Source organism: Cicer arietinum, chromosome 3 (assembly GCF_000331145.2).
Source record: "Cicer arietinum cultivar CDC Frontier isolate Library 1 chromosome 3, Cicar.CDCFrontier_v2.0, whole genome shotgun sequence".
Classification (NCBI taxonomy): Eukaryota; Viridiplantae; Streptophyta; class Magnoliopsida; order Fabales; family Fabaceae; genus Cicer; species Cicer arietinum.
The window spans coordinates 72,939,100-72,961,992 of NC_021162.2; the positions used below are offsets into that span (position 1 = coordinate 72,939,100).

The 22,893-nt window shown below is 30.0% G+C and overlaps 5 protein-coding genes across 7 annotated transcripts in view; 2 read left to right on the forward strand and 3 right to left on the reverse strand.

Moving 5' to 3' along the window:
- Positions 1 to 800: 800 nt before the first annotated feature.
- LOC101498479 (uncharacterized) lies at positions 801 to 4,756 on the reverse strand. Its single transcript, XM_004494269.4, has 4 exons — positions 4,617 to 4,756; positions 3,841 to 4,061; positions 1,841 to 1,950; positions 801 to 1,529 (listed from the first exon to the last, which is right to left on the reverse strand). Exons 2-4 carry the CDS (start codon positions 4,010 to 4,012, stop codon positions 1,221 to 1,223), a joined length of 591 nt encoding a protein of 196 aa, XP_004494326.1. The 5' UTR covers positions 4,013 to 4,061; positions 4,617 to 4,756; the 3' UTR covers positions 801 to 1,220.
- Positions 4,757 to 6,735: 1,979 nt separating this feature from the next.
- Positions 6,736 to 8,769, forward strand: LOC101498827 (CASP-like protein 1E1). The gene is made up of 2 exons (XM_004494270.4): positions 6,736 to 7,045; positions 7,827 to 8,769. Exons 1-2 carry the CDS (start codon positions 6,828 to 6,830, stop codon positions 8,167 to 8,169), a joined length of 561 nt encoding a protein of 186 aa, XP_004494327.1. The 5' UTR covers positions 6,736 to 6,827; the 3' UTR covers positions 8,170 to 8,769.
- A 2,444-nt stretch (positions 8,770 to 11,213) lies between these two features.
- LOC101499146 (zinc finger protein CONSTANS-LIKE 13) lies at positions 11,214 to 14,654 on the reverse strand. 2 transcript variants are annotated; one of them, XM_004494273.4, is made up of 5 exons: positions 13,843 to 14,654; positions 12,855 to 13,016; positions 12,033 to 12,301; positions 11,628 to 11,725; positions 11,214 to 11,531 (listed from the first exon to the last, which is right to left on the reverse strand). In XM_004494273.4, the coding sequence occupies exons 1-4, from the start codon at positions 14,386 to 14,388 to the stop codon at positions 11,635 to 11,637; spliced, it is 1,068 nt and encodes a 355-aa protein (XP_004494330.1). In that variant the 5' UTR covers positions 14,389 to 14,654; the 3' UTR covers positions 11,214 to 11,531; positions 11,628 to 11,634. The 2 variants fall into 2 exon arrangements, with proteins under 2 accessions (XP_004494330.1, XP_004494329.1); XM_004494272.4 differs by having other exon boundaries at positions 11,214 to 11,553.
- A 1,923-nt stretch (positions 14,655 to 16,577) lies between these two features.
- On the reverse strand, positions 16,578 to 20,277 carry LOC101500194 (membrane-anchored ubiquitin-fold protein 3-like). 2 transcript variants are annotated; one of them, XM_027332383.2, is made up of 5 exons: positions 19,983 to 20,277; positions 19,356 to 19,598; positions 19,041 to 19,262; positions 18,130 to 18,297; positions 16,578 to 17,099 (listed from the first exon to the last, which is right to left on the reverse strand). In XM_027332383.2, exons 3-5 carry the CDS (start codon positions 19,174 to 19,176, stop codon positions 17,047 to 17,049), a joined length of 357 nt encoding a protein of 118 aa, XP_027188184.1. In that variant the 5' UTR covers positions 19,177 to 19,262; positions 19,356 to 19,598; positions 19,983 to 20,277; the 3' UTR covers positions 16,578 to 17,046. The 2 variants fall into 2 exon arrangements, with proteins under 2 accessions (XP_027188184.1, XP_004494332.1); XM_004494275.3 differs by having other exon boundaries at positions 19,454 to 19,598; positions 19,983 to 20,269.
- Positions 20,278 to 22,785: 2,508 nt separating this feature from the next.
- The window catches only part of LOC101499860 (small ribosomal subunit protein uS19x), a 2,353-nt gene continuing 2,245 nt past the window's right edge, over positions 22,786 to 22,893 (forward strand). Inside the window, exon 1 of the mRNA XM_004494274.4 lies at positions 22,786 to 22,892. The gene's annotated coding sequence lies outside the window, so the exon portion shown is untranslated. The remainder of the gene's footprint in view (position 22,893) is intronic.

The window sequence follows — 22,893 nt, forward strand, 5'->3', positions numbered from 1 at the left end:
GGGATGTAGTATTAATTAGGAGATAAATTGAAAATGATTGTTCATTTTGTGAATAACGTATTGCATGGTGCCCGTCCATTCGGTCAACATTTGGTGAAGTTGCTGCCAGGAGAAAGTACTTGGCAAGTCATAAACTCAGAATTAAAAAAAAAATTGGAATTGTCACGCCAATATCATTATCAATATATTAACTAATAAGTTAAATGAGACTTGTTATTATATATAAATAAAATATGAATACCATGGTCACACATTAACTGATCTTCTGCCTTTGTTTCATTTTCTCAAGAGCAAGATTTTACACACAAGAACAAGTCACATAACGATGGCGTGCACTGAGTTATGTATTGATTTCACTAAACTTCTGATGGTGCTGCTTCTTGCTCTCACTCTTATGGTCATATGTTCACCTCAACCTCAGAGGAGACTTGTGGTGCGTCGATGGCCTTGACCTTTGTTTTTCCACCACATATCTAGATTTTGTTATTATGTATGAGACTCAACACCAATTTCTGTTGATCTTAATTTTGTTCTATTTTGTTTGCAACGATAAATATTTAGTATATTACTTTGGTTTCCATACCCTTTATTTTATCTTGTGTTCATATAGTGAAAGACAAATAATCTTTTTTAGATTTTGCTTTCTGTATTTCTGTTGTATTTTGCAAACTTAAGTAGCATGGCATCAACAAGAATGTGTTTGGCTAAAAATCAGATTCTCTTTTAAGCCAATAATGATGATTGCATGATTTTTGTCTCAGCAAATTTCCATTACGAGTAAGTTATCAAGAGAATTGAAATTACCAGTGAAATTTTTATTATAAACTCACACGTGAGATCCAAGAAAGAAAACTTCGATGCAGCTATCATCATACCTTTCTTGTCTCTTTGAATGTTGTTTATATTGAATAGTACAGAACGACTAGTTGCACATTGAGTACTCAACTAACAACAGAAAGTTTACAATATAAATGTCATTGACCTCAATCCTGAACTGTTCCTATATAGCACAAAAACCTTATACACAGTTACGCACACTGTATGGAGATTGCAACAATTACTGATATCAGCTTAGGTACAAAATTTGATACAACCACGACACTGATGAAGACAGTAACTCAATGTCGGCAACAGACTTCTGATGAATAACAGCTGCGTGAAAACAGTATCATCCTGATAAAATTCAAGGGATGTTGATGTTCCCTTCCCTACTCCAGTAGTCAGGAATTGTTGCCAGCTGCATTTTTAGTTGAGCCTTGAATAGTCTCCAAAAGATGTTCAATTCTGTATTTCATAACAGGCTGTCCTTTCCGTGTCTTCTTAAGCATTTTTTCGCGTATACCTTTTCTGCGAGCTTCGGCTTTTTCTCTCTGTTCCTTCTTCTCCTTGAAAAATGCTTCTTTCTCCATTCGTTCTTTCTCTTTTTCTTCATGTGTCTTCTTGTATAATTCTTCCAAACTAAAAGCACTGTCCTTCTTCCTCTTCCTCCTCTCATTATTGTCCTTGTCCCCTCCAGTTTCATTCAAACTCTGCAACAGCAAGTAGAAAGGAAAATGAACAGCATGCTACAAGAGAAAAATATTCCAAAAGAATCATTTGTTGACTAGAGGAACATTATATGTTCTCAGGCTGCAACTTCAGCTCTTTCTTCTAAAACATGGAAATCAAATTTTATCTTTTATGAGGGATAAATGCAGAATTGTACAAACAGCACTAAAACAAAATCAGAATCATTAGCACATTTGATATAAGAGGTAGGTCTTGACTCTTGACCTATAGATAAGTATAGGTGATAATATTACCAACAATCTCACAGCAAGCAACAAATATGATATCAAACCTCAATATGTCTCTGGGCCACAGAGGGTTCATTCTGCTGGTTTTGCTGCTTTAGCAACTTCTTAAACTTCTGCACATGCTTAGCATTCTTGTTGAACTCTCTTTGCTTCTCTGACAAAAAAGAAGAAAAAGAAACATTCATGACAAGCACGTGATAAAAGGAACTTAAGTAAGATATGGCCTACCCCCATAGTCATCCCAAATCATAAGTTTATATTGAAAGTGATAGAATCTAAAACCTTGGTATTACCATGCCAGTCATGACAGGAAAACAATGCCTTAAATAGCACATAAAAGGGGAAATTGTAACATGCTGAGAACAAAAGGATTTACAGTTTTATTAACATCAAAATATTCAGTTATGTTAATACAACAAAACAACGTGAACTATCCCTAGAGGCTATGTCCCACAGGTAAAACTTTACCAGAGTATTATCCTTTTCTGCCTCACTTGATTTTTAGTAATTGATAGGAATTTTCTATCAGGATGACACTTATTACTTGAATAGACCACCACGCTTGGTCCTATTATGGTAAAATGGAGCTTGAAACGTGAAAAAAAAAATACTTTAATGTTAATAACGCCAAAGGATTTAACTTCATGTTAAAAAACACAGTTGGAGTTTCTTATGTGGCATGTTTCTTTTGGTCTACTTCCATTCTTTTTATTGAAGCTTCTCCTTTGGAAGAGACTTGACGAAACCACTGGAGTTGTTGCTATGTGATAGGACATGACAAGTTCAGATTGTGAAATAGAACCTAAATGAGTCTGATCATCCATAAACCCCCCTATTGTGACTTTAACATTAATTAATTAATTTCATTGCGTCTTATTCGCCCAAACAACAATGAAATATATACACCATAGAGATGTTGGGTAAAAGAGAAAGAAATGGAAGGAAGGCAAGAAGTATATACACCGTGCCAAGTAAAAATAAATACCAACAAGCTCTAGTAATTCTGACATGAAATGAAAGCAACAATAGATTTGGGTTCATTAGCCACATCAGCTTTATAGATTTCCATGTGTCTAACTCAGTGAATCTTGCAATTTTACATGGGAAGTGTTAAACACTGAAATATATGAGCTTAAAGCATTACTGCATATTGTTAGATTCTATGTAAGTGTAACTAAAAATATACATGTTATTTTTTATGTACAATGTAGGCAATGAGGTCTAAACCTAAAATCTCAATGGGTGCAGTGGAGGCAACGAAGTTTGAACCTATGTTCACCTCATCACTAGACCAATCCCAATGGTTTTTTGTAGAAAAAGATACGTAATACCTATAACACATACATATCATACATATTTGCTAAATACATATACATAACAATCACAAACAAACAATTTGATAAATAATTTGAGAAAGTTGATAGTTTAGTTAAAAAGATTGCCTAAGAAGGTGGAATTGTAGACAAAAAAGCTTAGCTCCACATGTTAAGAGACAGAATAGAGTGCAATAGAATGATAATATATATGTACCATGGCTTTTTCTCCATTCCATCATAAAACTATCCAAACAATAGAGCGGTAATTTTATTATGTAACACTCAATTCAACTCCATCCTATTCGATTTCATTCCAACCTCACATAACAAAGAAAAACTCATCGCCCTTAATCTTGATAAAACTAACTCCAAAGTTAGCTCAGCTAGCATAATTTCCCTCTTTCTAAATTGACTATGTAAATTAGGCATCAAAGATGAAAGTTTGTTCAGCAACTCTCATACTCAAAAAAAATAATCAAAATAAAATGGTTTATCAACCCAATAATTAAATTGCAGCCATAACCACTCAACACTAATAGCATTTTGGATTGCAATTTCGTTTGCATCTCCCAAACCTCAGTTTATAAGAACTCAAACGACGACGAAACCCTGCATTTTTCTACTATTATTTTCTTCTCTACATATCAAACTTCATAAGTTATCACTCAAATGAATAACTAAAAAATAGGGCAAAAAGTTGAATTAATAAAAAATGGAAAATTGCATACTTATAAGAGCAGGATTGTATCGACTGTTGTTAGATTTGGCATTTGCGAAAACATCAAGCGAAAGGCCCCTTCCACCTAACCTCGAAATGTTCCTCTTCTTATTCTTCATCATTATCGTTCGTTTCTTCTTCTCTTCGTGATTATTATTGCATTCCCGATCGTTTTTCTCCATTGTTGGAAGATTAATTAACAAGCTTACGAGCAATTGAAACAATGAACAGCTGAAAACAATTAACGAAGAGAAGAAGAAAACAATTAACGAGCTTACGAGTACCAATGTATGTGCGCCAAAGCAGAAGATACTTCGGTGGACTAGACTTTCTTTAAGGCCAAACACTTAAGATTTGTACTTTGGAGCCAATAAGAGGAAACACCGAAATAAAAATTTCTTTAATAGATATTTAAAATTTCAGTATGAATTTATAAATATTTCACAAGTACATTATTTTATGCAAAAAAAAGACAAATATGGAATATCACCATTATAGTTCTAGAAAGTATAGGGTGGTGTTATTTTTGTCTGTGACTCAGTAAAAAAACTCTAATCTGTTATTGAACCATCAAAATATTAATAAGTCTCTGTTTTGACGGTAAATTATAAAGTAGTAACACTTCAACAGCCAATATTACTTTCCTCATTAGCTTGACTACAGAGTACTAACACTTCAACTCAACCCAATTCAATTCACTCTTCAATCAAAAACAAAAACATAAAAAAAATATATGATATATGAAAAGTGAGCACAGACGACAACAACGATTGAGGTTACAGTTACCTCGAGAATGGACGAGAGTGATAGTGAGGCTAGGCGGCGAGAGTGTGAGGGTGAGGCGGCGAGAAGGAGGCTGAACAAAACGGCTTTGATGTTTGATGTTTGGCTTTGTGGTGGCTGGGCCAGTAAAAATCAGCCCAAACCCTTTTTTTTTGCCAGATAACAAATAATAATAATAATAATAATAATAATAATAATAATAATAATAATAATAATAATAATAATCTGGAAAATAAGAGGAAGTTGTTAAAATAATATAAATATATTAAGAGAAAATTATTAAAATAATATAAGAGAATATTTAGTTTGGTACATCTACTCAATCAATTTTTTTTTTATTAATATAATTTCATTTTTTTAAAATATTTTTATTAATTTAATTTATTCAATTAATAATTATTCAATTGTTAAAATAAAGATAATAAAATATTTTGATATATATTTTTAAAATGGAGATTTTTGATAACTTTAAAAAAAGAATATTTAAATAAAAAATACATACATTGTTCTATGTCAAAAAAATAAAAAATAAAAAGACAAATATGAAAATCACCATTTTAATTCTACAAAGTATAGGAGACTTATATTTTAGTATCTAACACTCTTGGATTTCAATAATTATTTGGACTAAAATATCTAACCTTTTTTTTAAACCATTCAAATAAATGGGTATTGACGTAATTTATATTTTATTTTATTTTCACTCCTTAAAATTAATGTTTGTTTTTCTTTCTTTATATTCAATATTTCCTTACATTAACCTTCTCATTAACTATTTTTGAAAAAGAAAATAAAAAATTGTTTTCTATACTTAATTTCAATTTTTACTTAGGTGTTACTACTAAATTAAAAACAAAAACAAAAAATATTTCAATAATTAATTAAGGTATTTTTTGAAATGTCATTGAAGAGGGATTTTTTGAAAAGTTTGTAGGAGATGTTTTTTTAAATACTACTAAAGCAGGGTTAAAAGAGGAGTTAAGCTACACTTAAAAATTAAAAGACTTAGATTAATAAGCTACACCTTTTGTAATCATTGTAATTAAAATGAGATTAACAAAATTACCTTTTAATTTCACTTACTTAAAACGATAAAGATTGATTTTTTAGTAAAAAAGAAACGTACATTGTTAATTTGTAATCTCATTTAAACACTCTTGGATTTGTTACACAAATGCTATCCATACGGTCAATGAACAATTACTTATTTAAGCTTATAGTGAGGAGTTGTGATTCTATGCGTCACATTTTCCTGTTACAGTTGCATATTGCAACCGATTGAAAGCAAACAATATTAAAGTGAAATTACATTGTTTTTTTACTGCAAGTTGTAAAATAATGCAAAAAATTGAACTACTCACAATTTGTATTCTCACGTACATGAAAACACAATTGCATTAAATCCAAATAGTGAGTGAGCCGTGTACGAAAAGTAACAGAAGTATAAATACCAGTGTATTTTCAATTTCAATATCAATTTCTATGCTATAAAGATACATGTTCATGGTCACTTGAAAAACAATATTTGAAAAAAGAAAGAAAAAAAAAAGAGTGGTTATAAACGTGCTATAGTAGTATTCCACAGAGACGTTGTGGATCAGACAAAAGCAAAAAAGATAGGAAGAGAAAAGGATCGAGAAAAAATGTCATGACATTAAATAAGGTCGTACGACTTGCCTTCAATGCATATCCAACCTCCCCACCTTACTCATTCATTCATAGATAGAAAAATCTTCTCTCTAATGTATATATATATAAATAAAAAATAATCAAATAAAATATATGTATTTCATTCAAATTCTAATCAAATACATCAATTTTTTTAATCAATTATTACTTATAATTTAGAATGTAGGAAATATACAATTAAAAAATTTATATTTAATAAAATAAAGTCTAATAATTTATTTATTAGTTAAGACAATTTTTATTTTATAAGTCCATTTTGTAGAAATAAAACCACATTTAAATTCTAAAATAATTTTAGAGTAAGTTCAAGTTTCGACAAATCACTTTTTATTATTATCATGTCATTATTATCATATCAGTTAGTTGACATTACAAGTTGGGATAATGATCACTTATTATCTATTTTATTTATTTATATATACTTTTTATATCTATAGTCACACAGCCAAAGTGTTTCACTAAATATCAGTTAAAGGTTTTATATATCTTAAAGAGTAGTAAGTATTTGGTAAGTTGAAGAGTAGTATGGGAAGCAATTCAAAGTTGAGTGTGGATGGAGTTGAGAATGTGGAGATGGAAAGTGGGAAGAGGAGTGTATATGATGTGTTGTTGAGGTGTGTTGGTCTGTTGCTAACACTAACAGCTACAGTTATGGTTGGTGTTGGAAAACAAACTAAGGTCATTTCCTATGCAGATTTTCAGTTCAAAGCAACTGCTAAGTGGGAATACATGTCTGCTACGGTGTAAGCTCTTCTCTCCTTTTGAGAATGTTAAATACTACACCGTGGACAACTAATTTCAACCTTTTTAGCTCTCATAGTTTTTTCTTTCATTTTTTTTTTATTTCAGTCAAATTTATCTCAAAGAAGTATCCTCGTTCGTTAAAATTTCTGGATTAAAAATAGATCTTTGTGAGTTTGATATCGTTGATTTAAATAGCGATGAAAATTTTAAAAAAGAAATAGACAAAATTTATTTCTAATTTTGTCTCTATGTATTAGGGATGCTAAATTTGTTTTTTCCTCTAATTTCGGTTGATATTTTTTTTTAGTAGTAAATAATGACACTGTTAATGGAAATTGAAAATAAATAATGTCTTGTGCCACTTATCTCACTTGTCTTTTTGCTTTTAGGGAATTTGTCTCTCTACAGAAATGTTTCTATTCTTAATCCGTGCAAATATAGCACATTCTTTTAGTTTTGTTGTTTTTTTTTTTTTTTAAATTTGTTTATATTGGAATTAATCCTATAATATTTGAGTCTTATTTGATTATAATCCAATAAAAATAAAATTTATAGAAATTAAAATAAAATAAAAAGGAACGAAAAATATATTTATAAGGATGAAAAATAAAAACAAAAATATATTTGTAGAAGTCGAAGTACATATTTAACTCTAACTAATAATTTAAAAAAAATTTATCAATTTTAATAATTAATATTGTTAATAACGGTAGTATTTATATATCTAGTAATTTTATTAAATTAAAATTTAATTTAATTTTTTAATCTGTTGTGTATTAGGTTTTTGTTGGTTGCAAACGCTATAGGATGTTCATACGCAGCAATATCTCTGGTGGTTTCAACAATGGCAAGAAGCAATGGAAATAAAATGAAACTATTTATGATAACAGTGTTAGACCTTATTATCGTGGCATTGTTGTTCTCAGCCAATGGAGCAGCTTCTGCAGTTGGAGTAATAGGAATGAAGGGAAACTCGCACGTGCAATGGATGAAAGTGTGCAATGTATTTGATGCCTATTGTCATTACATGACTGTTTCAGTCGTCTTCTCTTTCATTGCCTCCACGGTTTTCCTTTTGCTTGTGGTTCACTCTCTTTTCGAACTCCATTACAAATCAAACTAAATTAATATTTATTATTTACTCCGATTTTGATCTTTTTATTGGAGACAATTAAATTATGATATAGATTAAATATATCAAGTTTTGTTGATTATATTATAATTAAATTGTCTCTTATAAAAATATCAGATGAACTATTATTACTAGGATTATAAATTCAAGACTAGTATTAGTAATGCTATATGTAATTTATTACGACTTTATTAAGATAATGTTTGGTTTTAGGATGAGATTGACAAAATCACGATAAATTATTATAATTTTGCAAATTTTATAAAATTATTGTGGCCGAGCATAATTTTGTCAATCTCCCTACAAAATCAAACATGCTTTAAGTAATTAATTTAAGTGCTTTTTGGTTTGTATTAGTATTATTGTATCCTATATGTAGAGTAGTTATAGTTAAAAGAGTAACACTAAAATATAGCTACTTGTGTTTTGAATGCATGTGATGATGATTTTAAGTCATTTTGCTTTTAAAGTTTGTAAATGTAGTAATGGCCGTATAGCGTACAAAGATATGACCTTCTTCACCTTCCTCTTTGAATGGAAATTAATGTTCCGTAGCTATAATAAAGGAAGGGGACATATACTTCGAGTTTATTTGAATTTGTTTGGTCACATGAGTCTTTTATATATTACCCTATCAGCAACAAAAATAATCATAAAGCTCTTCATACTTGGTGCGGTTCTTTTTTAATTTAAAACAAAAAGTCTATTTATTTTATTTTTTGTATGTAGTTCTAAATATGTAGCAAAATTAACTACTTTTATTTTATTAATGGTATAATTTCTTAAATATCATTCAACTAATATATTTACTATCTCTTTTATTTTTATATATCTAACAAAATTCCAGGAAGAATATTTTCTATAATGCATATGTTTTTTAGGTAATAAAGAAAATAAATTGCATTTAATTAAATTTTTTAATACGTGCAACGTTGGTTACATTTGTTAAGAAGGAAGACTAGAGAAAAAAAATATTTTGAAGAATTTTATATTTAAAAATGATTTTATTTGTATATTTTGTTGAAAATATTTTAGAAAATAACTTACGAAAGTGGTGCAGTAGTGTAATTTAATTGTATTCATGTGCAAAAAAGTCTGCATCCCCTGTACATAGAAATTAAACTTCCATAAAAATAGCTTGTTATATAAACAATGGAGTTCAAATTTTGAAATATATAAGAATAAATTTGTAAAAGCGACCATTACTATGTTTACAAACTTTCAATGGAGTTCAAATTTTGAAATATATAAAAATAAATTTGTAAAAGCGACCATTACTACGTTTACAAACTTTAAATGTAGTAATAGTCGTATAGTGTCCAAATTTTTAGATTTTATATAGTATTTAAAATTCCTTAAATATAACTTTAATAAAATACCTTGTAAAATTTATTTGTTTTAAATTTTATAATTTATTATCCAATTTTATTTGAAGAATTTGAATTATCTTATAATATTAATTCCCTTATCCATTGCTTGTCAAAGAAAATGAACAAAATTGACAAAAAGAAAATGTTATATTTTAAAACCATACAATTGATAGTTATTAAATTTAATATCAAATGCTCACAAGAAGATCTGCCGGATATAACCCTGATACTTGAATTAAAAATTGATACTTCTATTTAATCTAGTTAGTTCTTGAAACATTTGAAATCTTATTTATTTATAAATTTAGGTATCTTTTGTGTGACAATATAGATTAATCATTTGAGATATTGAAATATATTTTTTAATTATTAAAAAATTCAATATTTTTGAAATTCTATTTGTTTAAGTAATTTATCTCTTATTAATATCTTTTAAATCATTTTGATACAGACAACTTAAATCTTGTAAAATTTAATTTGACTTAGAATATTTCCACTCTAATGTGATGAACTATCAAATCTAAACGGGAAGAATATACAGATTCATTTATTTGGCCCCTACATAATTTTTGCCTGTACTGAAATTTTCGGTGGCCAATTAATGAGTGTTTCTTTAGATATTGTATGCCAGTTAATGTGATGTTTCAAGATACCAGTACATTCTTTCATGATTTTAGCAGCAATATTTGATTGCCGACAGTCTTTGTTATATTTTGCTGTAACGATGATGCCACCATACGAATTCTCAAATTCATGCGACTAAACTTAACTATGATTTTGCAAAATAAACAATGAAATTAAACATGCACCAAACATTAGGAAACCAATATAGTATAGAGTGACGACATTCACCAATACAATAAACAAAATAGTACACTCTTTTGATTCATCTTTGCTCATTATTAGTCCTCATATGTTAAGCTATATAAAAAAAAAATCCATACATATTAAGCTCTGTGCACTCTATATAGCTGAGAAGTTATATTATAATATACATATTTTTACCCCCTAAAAATTTGATAATAATTTAGACGGTTAATATAATTTAAATATATAATTAATTTTATTTAGTATATGATTAATGAATATAACAATTTATTAATCATCAGTTGAATGTAATCTAACCATAATTTTGAATAATCATAATTTTTAAATATCCAAATAAACATGATATTTAGTATAATAATCGAAATTATATTCAAATAAAAAATGATTTTTGAGATTTTCAAATAAACATACTAGATATTAATCACAATTTGTGTTCAAATATACGTCTAAAAATTGTAGATGATGACATTCAAAATTGCGATTAATTTAATTATGTAGATGATTAATGAATTAAACACATTATATTCAATATCAATCAACCATCTACACAGTTGTCAAATCTTTTGTGAGAATAACACTAGTATTATTTGAGTCACAAAACACTTATTTTTTGGATCTTGCTAAATGTTACCTATTACAAATAGGGTAGCTGTTCAAGTTTTCAAGGTTGGTTAACTATATAAATTTTATAACACGGTTATAGGTTGTAATGTTTGGTAGGTAGGAGTGAGTATTGATTCATCAACTGTTTCAATTCAATGCAAAGAGAGAGACATTCCCACTACCTAAGGAAGAGCTCGCAGCCACCATAAAATAAAATTTTGGAAAAAATGTTAATTTAATGAAACAACAAAGGCATCCACATTGTGATTCAGCCAAATTCATCGTCAATCTAAACATAGTAAAAAATACATAACTTGGCAATTAAAATTAAAATTAAAATAGAAAAGGAACAGCACTGATATGTGGCTTTTCTATATCATGTTTGGACTAATTGTTGTTGAGAATCAGAGAGGACAAAAATCCAAGCCAAACAAACAGGTACCATGAATTCAATTTTGATTCACAGAAAAATCGACCTTCTTATCTTCCTCGGGTCCAGGAAATAAACTCTTGTCAACCGCATTGCATTAATTTGACGGCATAATATCAAAGCTATAGATCCAAGGATACATCACTAGAAAAATTTAAACAAGTTTCACTATACAAAAACAAGTTACATAATTTACGCGTGATGTTGTAACAGCCTACCATGATTTCAGTGTTCTATCTTGGCAAATCGCCCTCTAACTCTTGTCCTGCTCTCTGCCCGAACTTTACGTGATTCATATCTTATATGCTTGTCGTATCTGTTGTTTTCCATCAAAAATTCTCAATTTAAATCAACCGTCCAAAGAAAACTATGTTGCATAGTATTCATTTTTTTTTTCTTGACATCTCTCAAAGAAAATATATCAACAGGAGAAATCCAAAGAATATAGGCCGCGTTCCAACCATATTATTTATAAAACTTTATAATTGTAGGAAATTAAAGTGAGTGGTAAAAAACTCTCCTTTAGTTATCAATTGATTAAACTAAAGTTAATATAAGATAACATACTCATATATCTAATACCTTAAAGTTTAGGATTAAGATCTGGTGTAAGGTTCACGTACCTTCTTGTTTTCTTCTTTTGCTTGTACCGTAGTAATGCAGAATCCCTTTCTTGACTCGCTAACTCATATGGAGCTGGCACGGCTCTTGGAGTAGTTGACAAAGTTTCAGACTTAAGAGACTCTGAAGGTGTCCCTCCATTGTTACTATGGCTATGAGGCTCCTCAGCAGAAGGTACAGCGTGTTTAACCGGAATTTCTTTGGTATGAGCTTTGAATGACGTATCAACAGGAACAACTTGATACACAGGCTCACCACTTTCTCCGAGCCACTGAAATACACAGTCAATAATGCAGCACGGTGAGGATTCAGTTTAAGAAAAACTTGTCATATTGAGTAAATTTAAATGTTCTCAATTTCTAAACAAATAAAACATATGTTGTTAAATGTTTTCCGCTCAAAGCTAAAGTGAATCCAGAACGTTGTTCGATATCCATCATCGCATGACGCGATATATTATATATATTAAGGAAAATATCACAATTTCATTGTCACTTCACAAAGGAAAACATAACTCTGGACTACTTTTATAAACTATTTGACCTGTGTAAAATGTAAATTGACTCATACAACCCATCAACCATGTCTCCTGCTACAATTCCAAATCATCGTATAGAAAGACCGAAGAATCCAATAAAGCAGCATCTATTGGAACTAAAATTAGTAATGATAAGAACCATTTTCAATTGACAAATTCTTGAACTGTATAACTATATAGTACATAGAATGAAAACCACCTGGTTCATCTTATCAGTTATAGCAAATTAGTTAACCGTATGGTAGATAACACAATTCGAATACCATCAACGAAATAAAAGCTTTACCTCATTTGAAGGAATAATATCATCCTTTGTATCATGTTCAAAACCTGTCGATAAATTTTTCGGTTGCATATACTCTTCAGGATCCAATGGCTCAGACTTTACCATCTCGCGAAGCTGATTTAAAATCTCTTCTTGATGTCTCCCACAAGCTGCCTTGCGATTCTGATTCAACAAAAACAACAACAACAACAATACCCTGAACATGTCAAAATTGTGGCAATATACACATATTTTCAATATGTTCTTTTACCTTCACACAATCCAAATTCCTAACCAAAATCCAAAAAAAAGAACAATAAACTATTCATGTTTGCACTCTTTCACAAATTTAGCACTAACCCTATCATGCCTAGTTTATCTTCAAGATCTAAAACAAAGAAGGAATCTATTGAGTATGACTCATATTCGCTGATAAATGGACAAATACTCATAGCATAGTGAAGCTAAACCATAATATTTGAACTAAGCTTTTATAATCTGTAACCCTAATTTGCCTCACAAAAGAAAAGTACAACAGCCACTCTACTGTAGAAGACTTAGCACAATTCACGGACGCCTCGATCAAATCATCTCCATCATCAGTTGTTGTGTTCTTGCGCGATCATCTGATTACTTTAGAATCAGATTTGCTATTCTAACAAAATCCCTTTGACCACACAAAATAATCTAATCAATTATATAAAAAAAGAGAGAGAGAAAATGAATTTCTACTACATTAAGTGCATGATTAATTCAACTTTGAGAGAGCCAAAATTGCTTATTGAGGTGTAAAATTAATTAATTTTGACATGTTGGAGTGTTATTAATTATAATTGATTTTGTTTCAAGAATTGATTCCAGGTTGAAGCTAAGATTTGTAAGGTGAGACTGAAATTTGTTGTTTAACTCAATTTTACATAAATATAATCAAACATAAATCACATAAATTTTAACTAAAATGAATTTTACAAAATAATTGAGAGAGAGAGAGAGAGATTAGAGATGATACCTTGGGCAAAGGAGGAACCTCCATAGCACTATAACTATGAGAAGTAGAAATAAGATCATCAAAACTAACAAAAGAAGGAGCATCCCAAACAAACAAATCATCACTAAACCCATCAATCTCACAACTCAAAAACCCATCTGCAACACTTTCCTCACTCAAAAGCAACGATTTTTTCTCAACATCATGCAACCCAACAATCGACAAAAGTTCATTAACAGAAGGGCACCCATTAAACCCCTCAAGTGGTCTTCTTTCATGTGGCGAAGAGAGTGAAATATTATGATTTTCCCAGTCACAGTTCTGACAGAAAACAGAGGATTCAGTTGAACAGAGTATAGTTGCAGGTGAATCATTGCATGAATCGCAGATTAAAGAGCGTGTGTGTTTGGAGAAAAGTTGGTTTGTTGAGTGAACTTCACGGTCACATGAGAAACAGAGTTTTGCTGAATCTGCTCTGCAATACAGAAGTGCTGTTGAGTTGTTACAATAATCACAGGGTCGAGTTTTTTGTGGTGATTCTTGTTCATTTTTGTTTGAACCACCCATAATAGCTTCTGCTTCTTCTTCTTGTTGTTTGTGAGAGAAGGTTTATTAGAGAGAAATGTGATAAGAGAATGGAGGAGAAAAAGTTAGGTGGAGTTATTATGGATATGGTTTTATTAACTTTTAAGAGAGTGGAAAAGTAGAATTTGGCATGTGACTAGTTTCTTGGAGAACAAGGATTAGTGGTTGCAATGTGATAGTTGAATTCATGATATTTTGTGATTCACGCCCAAAGGAAATACTTTGACTTTTTGAACCAAACAAGAAGAAATACTTTGACTTTTGAGACTCTTACAGTTTTATAAATGTGTTATGAAGTTAGCAGTAAAACATGAAAAAATAAATGATTTATACTGAGTTTGTATTTTTTTAGATATTATATAGATTTTTTCTTTTTAATTATATTGGTAGTTATAAGTTGTATACTTTTATATACAATATAAATTCCTTATTTTCAAACCAATCAATTATGTTTTGGACTCTAACAGCCCAATCCTTTGAGTAGTCAAAAATCAGTCAGGAAAACTGATTAATGACAGTGCATACATTCACATTCACATGAAATGCAGATTGTGGAGTAATTGGAAACAAACAATGCTTTGCTCACATGCACAAGAGTGCTATGGGTTTTGAATGGATAGATTTTGGTGACACAAATATCTTCAATGCAAGAGATACAATCATATATATAAATTTCATATAATTCACCCCACATTGGCTCTCTTATTGGTGGGTTAGTTAGGTAGCATCAGACAAAAATACAAGGGTGATTGAACATAACTGGAATTTGGGAAAAGAGATGAGAATCTAGAGGACACGGACATTTTGTTTTCTCGAGGCAACGTGATCTTGGATATTTACGCTTGTGGGCCTATCTGCCAAACGGCCTTTTTCGCCGAACTCGCTGGAAACAAGATCTGGGCCCCTCCTTCTCAACAAATTACAACCAACAACCACTTGAACTGGAGTCATCACCGGTAAATTTAAGAGAGAAAAAAAAAAAAAATTCATTTTTAATCTTTTCACAGTCATTTATTTAAATCTAGTATATAAGTTCCTAATATATTATCATTTTCATTCAATCATTATCTTAACCGAAGTCTAATACAAGTGGTCATAACCGAAGTGCATAAATATTGTAAATCCTAAAGCGCCGAATTTGAAATCTATTGATAAAAATATCTTTAGAATTATAACTTCATATTATTCAATACCACAAACTCATTTTAATTCTAAGCTATGATCTTATAAAAGTATCTTTTACAGTGCGTCACAAGATAAAAGTCGGTTCTAGATATTCACATTATACAATATTCAGGACCTTTTAGATTCTTCTACTTTCTTTTCACTGTAACATTATTCACCAATTTATTTCGATTATCTATGTAAGAACAATAACCGTGTTAATATGTATTCAATTTTTATAATTATATTTAACCAATTTCTCCAAATTTTGATCAAAATACATAATTTAAAAGTACAACTATTTTATTTTTCATAAAAATATTATTTCATTTTTATTGTTAATTTTAAAACTAAAAAAATCTTTTTTTGTTCAATAATTAGACAGTGGCAAATGTGTAATCAATATAATAGTGAATCCATTTTTCATTGGAACAAAATAACGGTTTATGGTATATTACTACTTTATTGTCATATTATAGTGCATTTAAACATATGAATAAATCTTTTCACAATGTGCCAGCTCGAATCTCAATTGAAAAAGGTGTTCATATTTTGGGTCTAATAGTGGCTCAAATAGATTATCTCTGGCAGAGAAAATTATGAGAAAAAAATATGGATTGATATAATATACTTTTTTGAAGTACGCTTTTATTGTGTCAAAAGATATTTTTAAAAGAAGTTTATTGTATTGTATCGAAGATATTATTTCTAGTTTTTCTTTGTCGATGAAATTGACACTTTACCTTCTTCTAAAAGCGATGGGATAATAGCACCTCAGCCCCCGTTTAAATAATAAATAAATGCTTCCATATGAATCACGACTTCCAGAAAGATTAAAGAAAGAGCTCTAAATTGTATGGTACTCCACAAGTAGGATCCCAAGTCGAAGGAGATACGGGGATGGATTTTCTCATTTTGTTTAACGTTGAATCTCAACATTTAATGTTAATATAAATATGTTGAATTAGAGAGAGGGTTGACGTGGTTATGATCATATTCAGCCGGCATAAATCTTATAAGGTTCCACTAAAACCAACCCATATTTGGACATACTATGACACTTTTTTGCACGGTCATTAAACATTGACGTGGTACATTTAATGCCACCAGCTAAATCATATGTATAGAGGGGAGGGAATATTTTTCCCCTACAAATATGCATTCATGTTATGCTGGTGCGCGCAGGAGCTGGAATTATACAGCCACGGCAACTCGGCATGGTTTATGGTCTGCAACACCCTTATTGTACTTGTTGAGGTCAGATTTTACAATGTTGATATCTGATTTCACTCCGAAGACAAACTAGAAATGAATATTTGAATACTAATAGAAGCAAGCAACTACAATTTGATAAAGCCAGACATGTCTTAACCCAATACCATTGGATAGCACACTGCCTACCCATGATCTCCCAGAGTTAAAAGTAGAAAAATTGCAACCTTATCTTCAAGGGAAGCCACAAGTATGCCTTATAATCTACAGGATAGTGCATGAACATGAATTCATCTTTTGCTTCTCCGCCTTCTTCTCTGCAAAGTAGCCAAAGGAAAAACAAATGAAAAATATAGCAATATATCATTTCAGTTTGCCAACAATAAAAACACGTCTCAAAGACAATTAATATAAATCACTAAATTGCAGTACCTTGCAAGTCAAATTAATCAACATATAGAGACTTCTTTAATCTTCTAAAATTATATTATTCTTGTAAGCATATTTTTACAGATTTACTGTTATGCCTTCTAAACTTTAAAATGTTTTGACAAAGTTATTTTGTTGATAAATAGTGGTACAATTAAGAGTTGTGCGTAACTAGCTATGAAAGTTAAATGATGACTTGAGAGAAATAATAAAATGTTCATATGTACATCTTTTACTTCTCTATCCGGCTAAGGAAATTCGATTGGCTGTGAAGTGGAATAAGGAAACAGATTGACAAAGGTGTAAGAGATAAACTACACACTGTATGTGACCTACAATCAACTTCACTAAATGCTTGACTATACAAAATTTAAATTTAAATATATATTAACAAGTACTTGTTGGGTAAATGGTCGTTGTAAATGGTAATGTACTCGGTACAGGTACTTGTTTGGGTACATGAAGTACATACACATTAACAACTTGTTTTTTCCTCCTAAAATACTGCTGTCAGACAATGGGTACATATTGATCAATGATCAGGCATTGCAACAACAAGCTAGTTCAACCAAAGGATCAAATTTTGCTAATCACTAATAAGTTGGTCGGTTCTTTACTTAATAAAACATATTGTAACTTCATTTACTAAATAAACAAATTGTAACTTCATCCCTTCAAATCTTGTGCCATCTTTGAGGAGTTTTACTTGATATATTTTACGGAGTTTTGTTGAAAACTTCAAAGTTGAAGTATTATGAATTTATATTTAACTCGTGATTCTAATTAATTTACTCTTATGCTTTCATATTATTATTTTATAATATGTTATAATTATAATATGTTATTCTTGTACCCAGACACAGGGCACTCGTAGCTATACCACCTTAGCAACAAGGCAGATAAAAAGATTGAACAAACCTGTCTTTTTTTTAGGAATAGGAGGTTGTACTACAACATGCATGGTAATAGCACCAGGAATGTCACCAAAAGTTACTCTGGAATCAGCAAGCGTTTTGCTGTTTTCCAAAACTTTACCTGCATGTATAAGTTTTATATCATTGACTGACTTTGGTGTAACTGTTTTTCCTGCAAACGAAAGATTCCATTAGATGGTTAAGCAAAAATGTGGTAGACAACAGAAAATAAAAAATGGTGATATACAGATATACGCATTTTTTATAGGCACGGGTATATGTATTATTAATGAGAACAGGAAAATAAGTTATGAGTCATCTATATGCAAGAGTGACTATGTGAGTCTTTTTTTGTTGTTGTTGCTGAACAAGTGAGACTGAACTCAGAAATAGAACTACAGCAGAACAACATGCATTTTAATTTATGCTTCAGGAAAAGTAAAAGGGCAAGGCATAGTTGTTGTTATTATTCTCAACTATGCATCAAAAAATAGCTGGATACATATTACAGTCAATCGCCAAAAGATAAGTTTAATATACATTTAAACTGAATTCTTTATGGAATACAATACAAATATATCATTTAACAACAGTGTTTAAATATAAAAGAAGAAAGAATCATCAACTGTATACAAGACATTGTGTCCAAAAGATATAAAACTAATGCTAGCAAAAGACTAAAGTACCATTTTTGTGCTCAAAGGACGCACTTAACATTAGCCTCCTCCAAAAATTTGAAACATCAAATCAATATTTAACGCGGCATCAACTTTGATATTAATTTAAATCTTTGGAGTACTATTAACATAACAAATCTTTAAGAGGACCAAATTGTTGTGAAATGCATCAACAGATAATTAAAACACCACTTTACTAAAAAATGATACACATACACACCCCACCAAGATGACTAACCTTGAGGCCACTCAGCAATTAGCTTTTGCTTAAGAGCGCCCACTGTTGTAGTAGATGCTGGATAAGCACCATGTGCTATATCGGTTCCATCATATATGCGGAACTTAAGTTCAATACGCTCCTCGTCTTCTGCCATGATAGCCTGTGTCCACCTCTGATAAGCTTGCAGAACTGCAAATCAGTACTTCCTTGGATCAAAGGATATGGTTTCACCTTGCTCACCTGCAAATGAATTCCCATTCCCATAACTCCAATCCAATTTATTTACTCGCAATTCAATTATCAGAGAAATGAGCATCAGCATAATATAATCACCTTACTGCATATTTTCGTCGACAAAAAAAAAAAATTGTTCTGAGGCTAAACACGAAGAGTGAAATCAACATGCATGTTATGTGCTGTCAAACACCAACCTGTGTGACTCTGAGGGGAATTTCCTTATTACAATAAGCTTGCAAAAATTGAACATCTGAATTGATAGCTGGTGAAGCAATCCAACCAAATGAACACCTCATATGATCCACTTGCTTCTCCAAAAAATCCTTACTAGAGATGTCACTGTGTCCAGATAGGGAATTTCAACACCGAAAAAATACGGAGATAGATCAGATTCCCACAGATCAAACATAATTAAAATCCGAATTATGAAATATAAATAAGACTGATTGATAAACGATCGATTGTTTTGACTTCCTAAATATTCGAACCAGTGTAATGCAATTCTTCGGTATTTAGCATAAATTAATGTATAAACCCTAAAACTGAAAGGAAATCAAAGAATCTAAACTAACTAAAGAATAACCGTATTTCAATTGCAATATACTCTGGTTTAATCAGAAATAACTTAAACAAAAGCATATCGAAAAGTGAAATTCAGCAACGAAATGAAGAAGAAGAAAAATAAGAGAGAGAGAGAGAGAGAGTAGAGGAAAAAAAAAATACCTGGTCAAGAAGCCATTAATGAAGGATCAGTGAGAAGTGATAGTGAATTGAAGAGGTTGAGATCTGAGCGTGGCGCGTGTTGGTTTCTTTCTTCACTTGCGTTTTGTTTTCTCTCTCTTTATATATATGTCTGTATGAATTTCACAGAGAGAGAGAGGATTTAACAGTTCCAGAGAGAGCGGTTACTGGGTAATAATAAGTCACGAGAGGAGACCCAGTTTGTTTTTATTCTCTGCAACCGGATCTACATAACTATAATGCTTATAAGCTACTCGTATTTTGCCACGTCGACGAGTGTTGCAAATACAAGGGTTGGTGTGACTCTCGACTCGTCTTGGTCTTGCAACTATAGTTGCTTTGCATTTGTTATATTTGTTTTTTTTTTTTATTTTTTTTTTGGCAAAATCAGTTGTATTCTTATTCTTTGCGTGAGGCGTTTGGGTTTGGTGTGCCAGGGGTTGGTTGCATAAGAAATTGTGGCAATCATGGCTGTTAGAATTATAAATGAATATTGTACCTAAATATTTAAAAATAAAATAGATGAAGGGTACTACTCCTCCATCTCATCAATTTTGTTTCTAACTTTCGAGTAATTCACATGTAAATTCTGGTTTTAGTTAATTTTTATTAATTTAAGTAAATTGTGATCAAATCAAAAAAGTTATCGACTTAGTAGTTTAGGAGTTTGTAAATCTATTATTCTTTTACTTTAAAATATAAAATTTTGATTAATATTATTTGATATCTAATTTAGTTTGTGATTCCATACAATATATATTGAATTAAAAATATTATGTTTTTAGTATTGTTGTGAGGGAAACTTATGAGTCAAAGTGAGTTTGTTGTTTTTATAGCTCAATTTAGATATTTTATAATAAGTGGAGCCCATCGAAATAAAGCAAAATGAAAAAGATCAAGACAGAATTTAATTGGATGGATATTTCATTCTATTGTTGAGTATTTTATACAAATGAAATACAATTTCTATTTTATTGTTTGAAAAGTGAATAAAGTGAAATGAATTATAATTTGTTTATTTATTTTTAATTTAAGCAACATAAAAATTGAAACAGAGGAGCTTTCTTTCAAAAATTCATAACTCAATCACACACAAAAAAATATAAAAAATTCAAATCTAAACTCCTTTTAAAAAAGTTGTGTGAGTTTATTGGTGCTTTTGTTGTGTTATTTTGTTGATGATAAAGACGGTGGTTGTTTTCTTTTTTTTTTTTAAATGAAAGATTTGTTTATTGAGTTGTAAAAATAAGGATTTGAAGAAGCATAAAACAATTATGATTCTTTTAAAAATGGTGTTAACAAATGCAATAGATGACCACTCGAATGTGGTTTTGTTGTTGAGTTTGTGGGAATGGGAATTTGAATTAGTAAAAGTAGGAAAATTGGATTAACTGGTTCAAATCCCTATTTCACTAATCAGCAAAATGAGAGCAAAAATTTGGGCTTTTTAGAGTGAACATTAATTGATTGAGCAAAATGTAGAATAAGAGCGTAGAAACATAGAAGTCAAAAATCATTTTCGGTCCCACCACCTTTAGCACCCAAGCAATACTTATTCCCACTTTATTTTTTCTGCTCTTCACCATGTGGCCAAAACTCAAAAAAGTGTCATAGAAAAAAGAGAACAGTATAGAGGGAACACACAAAATAAACAGAAGAGGAGGAAGAACAGAAGATAAAGAAAAATAACATTTCAAGATCCAACCTTAAAATAACAAAAAGCTATTACGATATATAAATATTAAATGGTAAACCCCCGTTGTACAATAAAATGATGAAAAATGTAAAAAAAAAGCTTGAGAAAATACTATGTGTGAAGCCATGTTCTTGTAATGAATGGTCAAGGTTCACGAAATCCGAAATGGAACGTAAGAAAATTTTAGTTGTGAAAAGCACGTACATGACCGAGGAGGGTGAAGAGCATATATTGGGATTGGAAAGATAAGTTATAATTTTACTATTATTATTAGACAAGTTGCATGATCCTATTAAAAAAATTTATGTATCGGTATTAATAACTTTTTAAATGTTCATTGTTATAATTTCTATAAAAGTTAATTAAATTAAAAAATGTAATATATTTATTTATTAAATTTTGATACTAATAATTAACTTTTTTTATTTATAATTGAAATTAAAATCATAATAAAAAAATATATTTAAAAAAAACTTAAAAAAAATATATAAAAATTTGATGTTGTTAAATCTAAAATATAATTAAACTTATTTATATATATGACATATTATTTAACTGTTGATGATTTAATTTAATATTGTTAAAATATATTAATTTTTAAATATATGATAGAAATATCTTTTTGTCATTATTATAAAATTTAAATAGTAAAATATTTCATTTTGTATCTCCAAAATCAGAGCAAACAAAATAAAGGTAAACAACTGAATGAGATGTGATAAATACCATTAAGTTCCATTTCATTCCATCCTATTTTTAAAAATCCAAACAATAGACTATCATGTCATTCTATTACATACTATAAACTAAATTCTATTATAATCTATTTCTATTCAAAATAATCTTTAATTACATATTTGATCTCTTATTTTATCACACTCGCAAATATAGCAGCTTGTGCGACATAAAGTTTTTTTACATACAGAATTATTTTAAAAATATTTTTTTTTTACAAGTTAAAAATAATGTTTTATTCTTAGTCAATAAATAATTTAATTTTGTAAAAGCATTTTTTTTGTCAACTGAAATTTCATTAAAACAAACTGGGCCTAATAGAGAAAAAGAACAAGACGTGTTACTAGGCCAGCCCAAACGATAACCCAATAAGAAAAAAAGAGCAATGGTATAAAACAAGTCCAAACCCTAATCCCCATCTCTCTCATCTGTTGCCGCTGCTATTCTTCTTCGCGCACACCG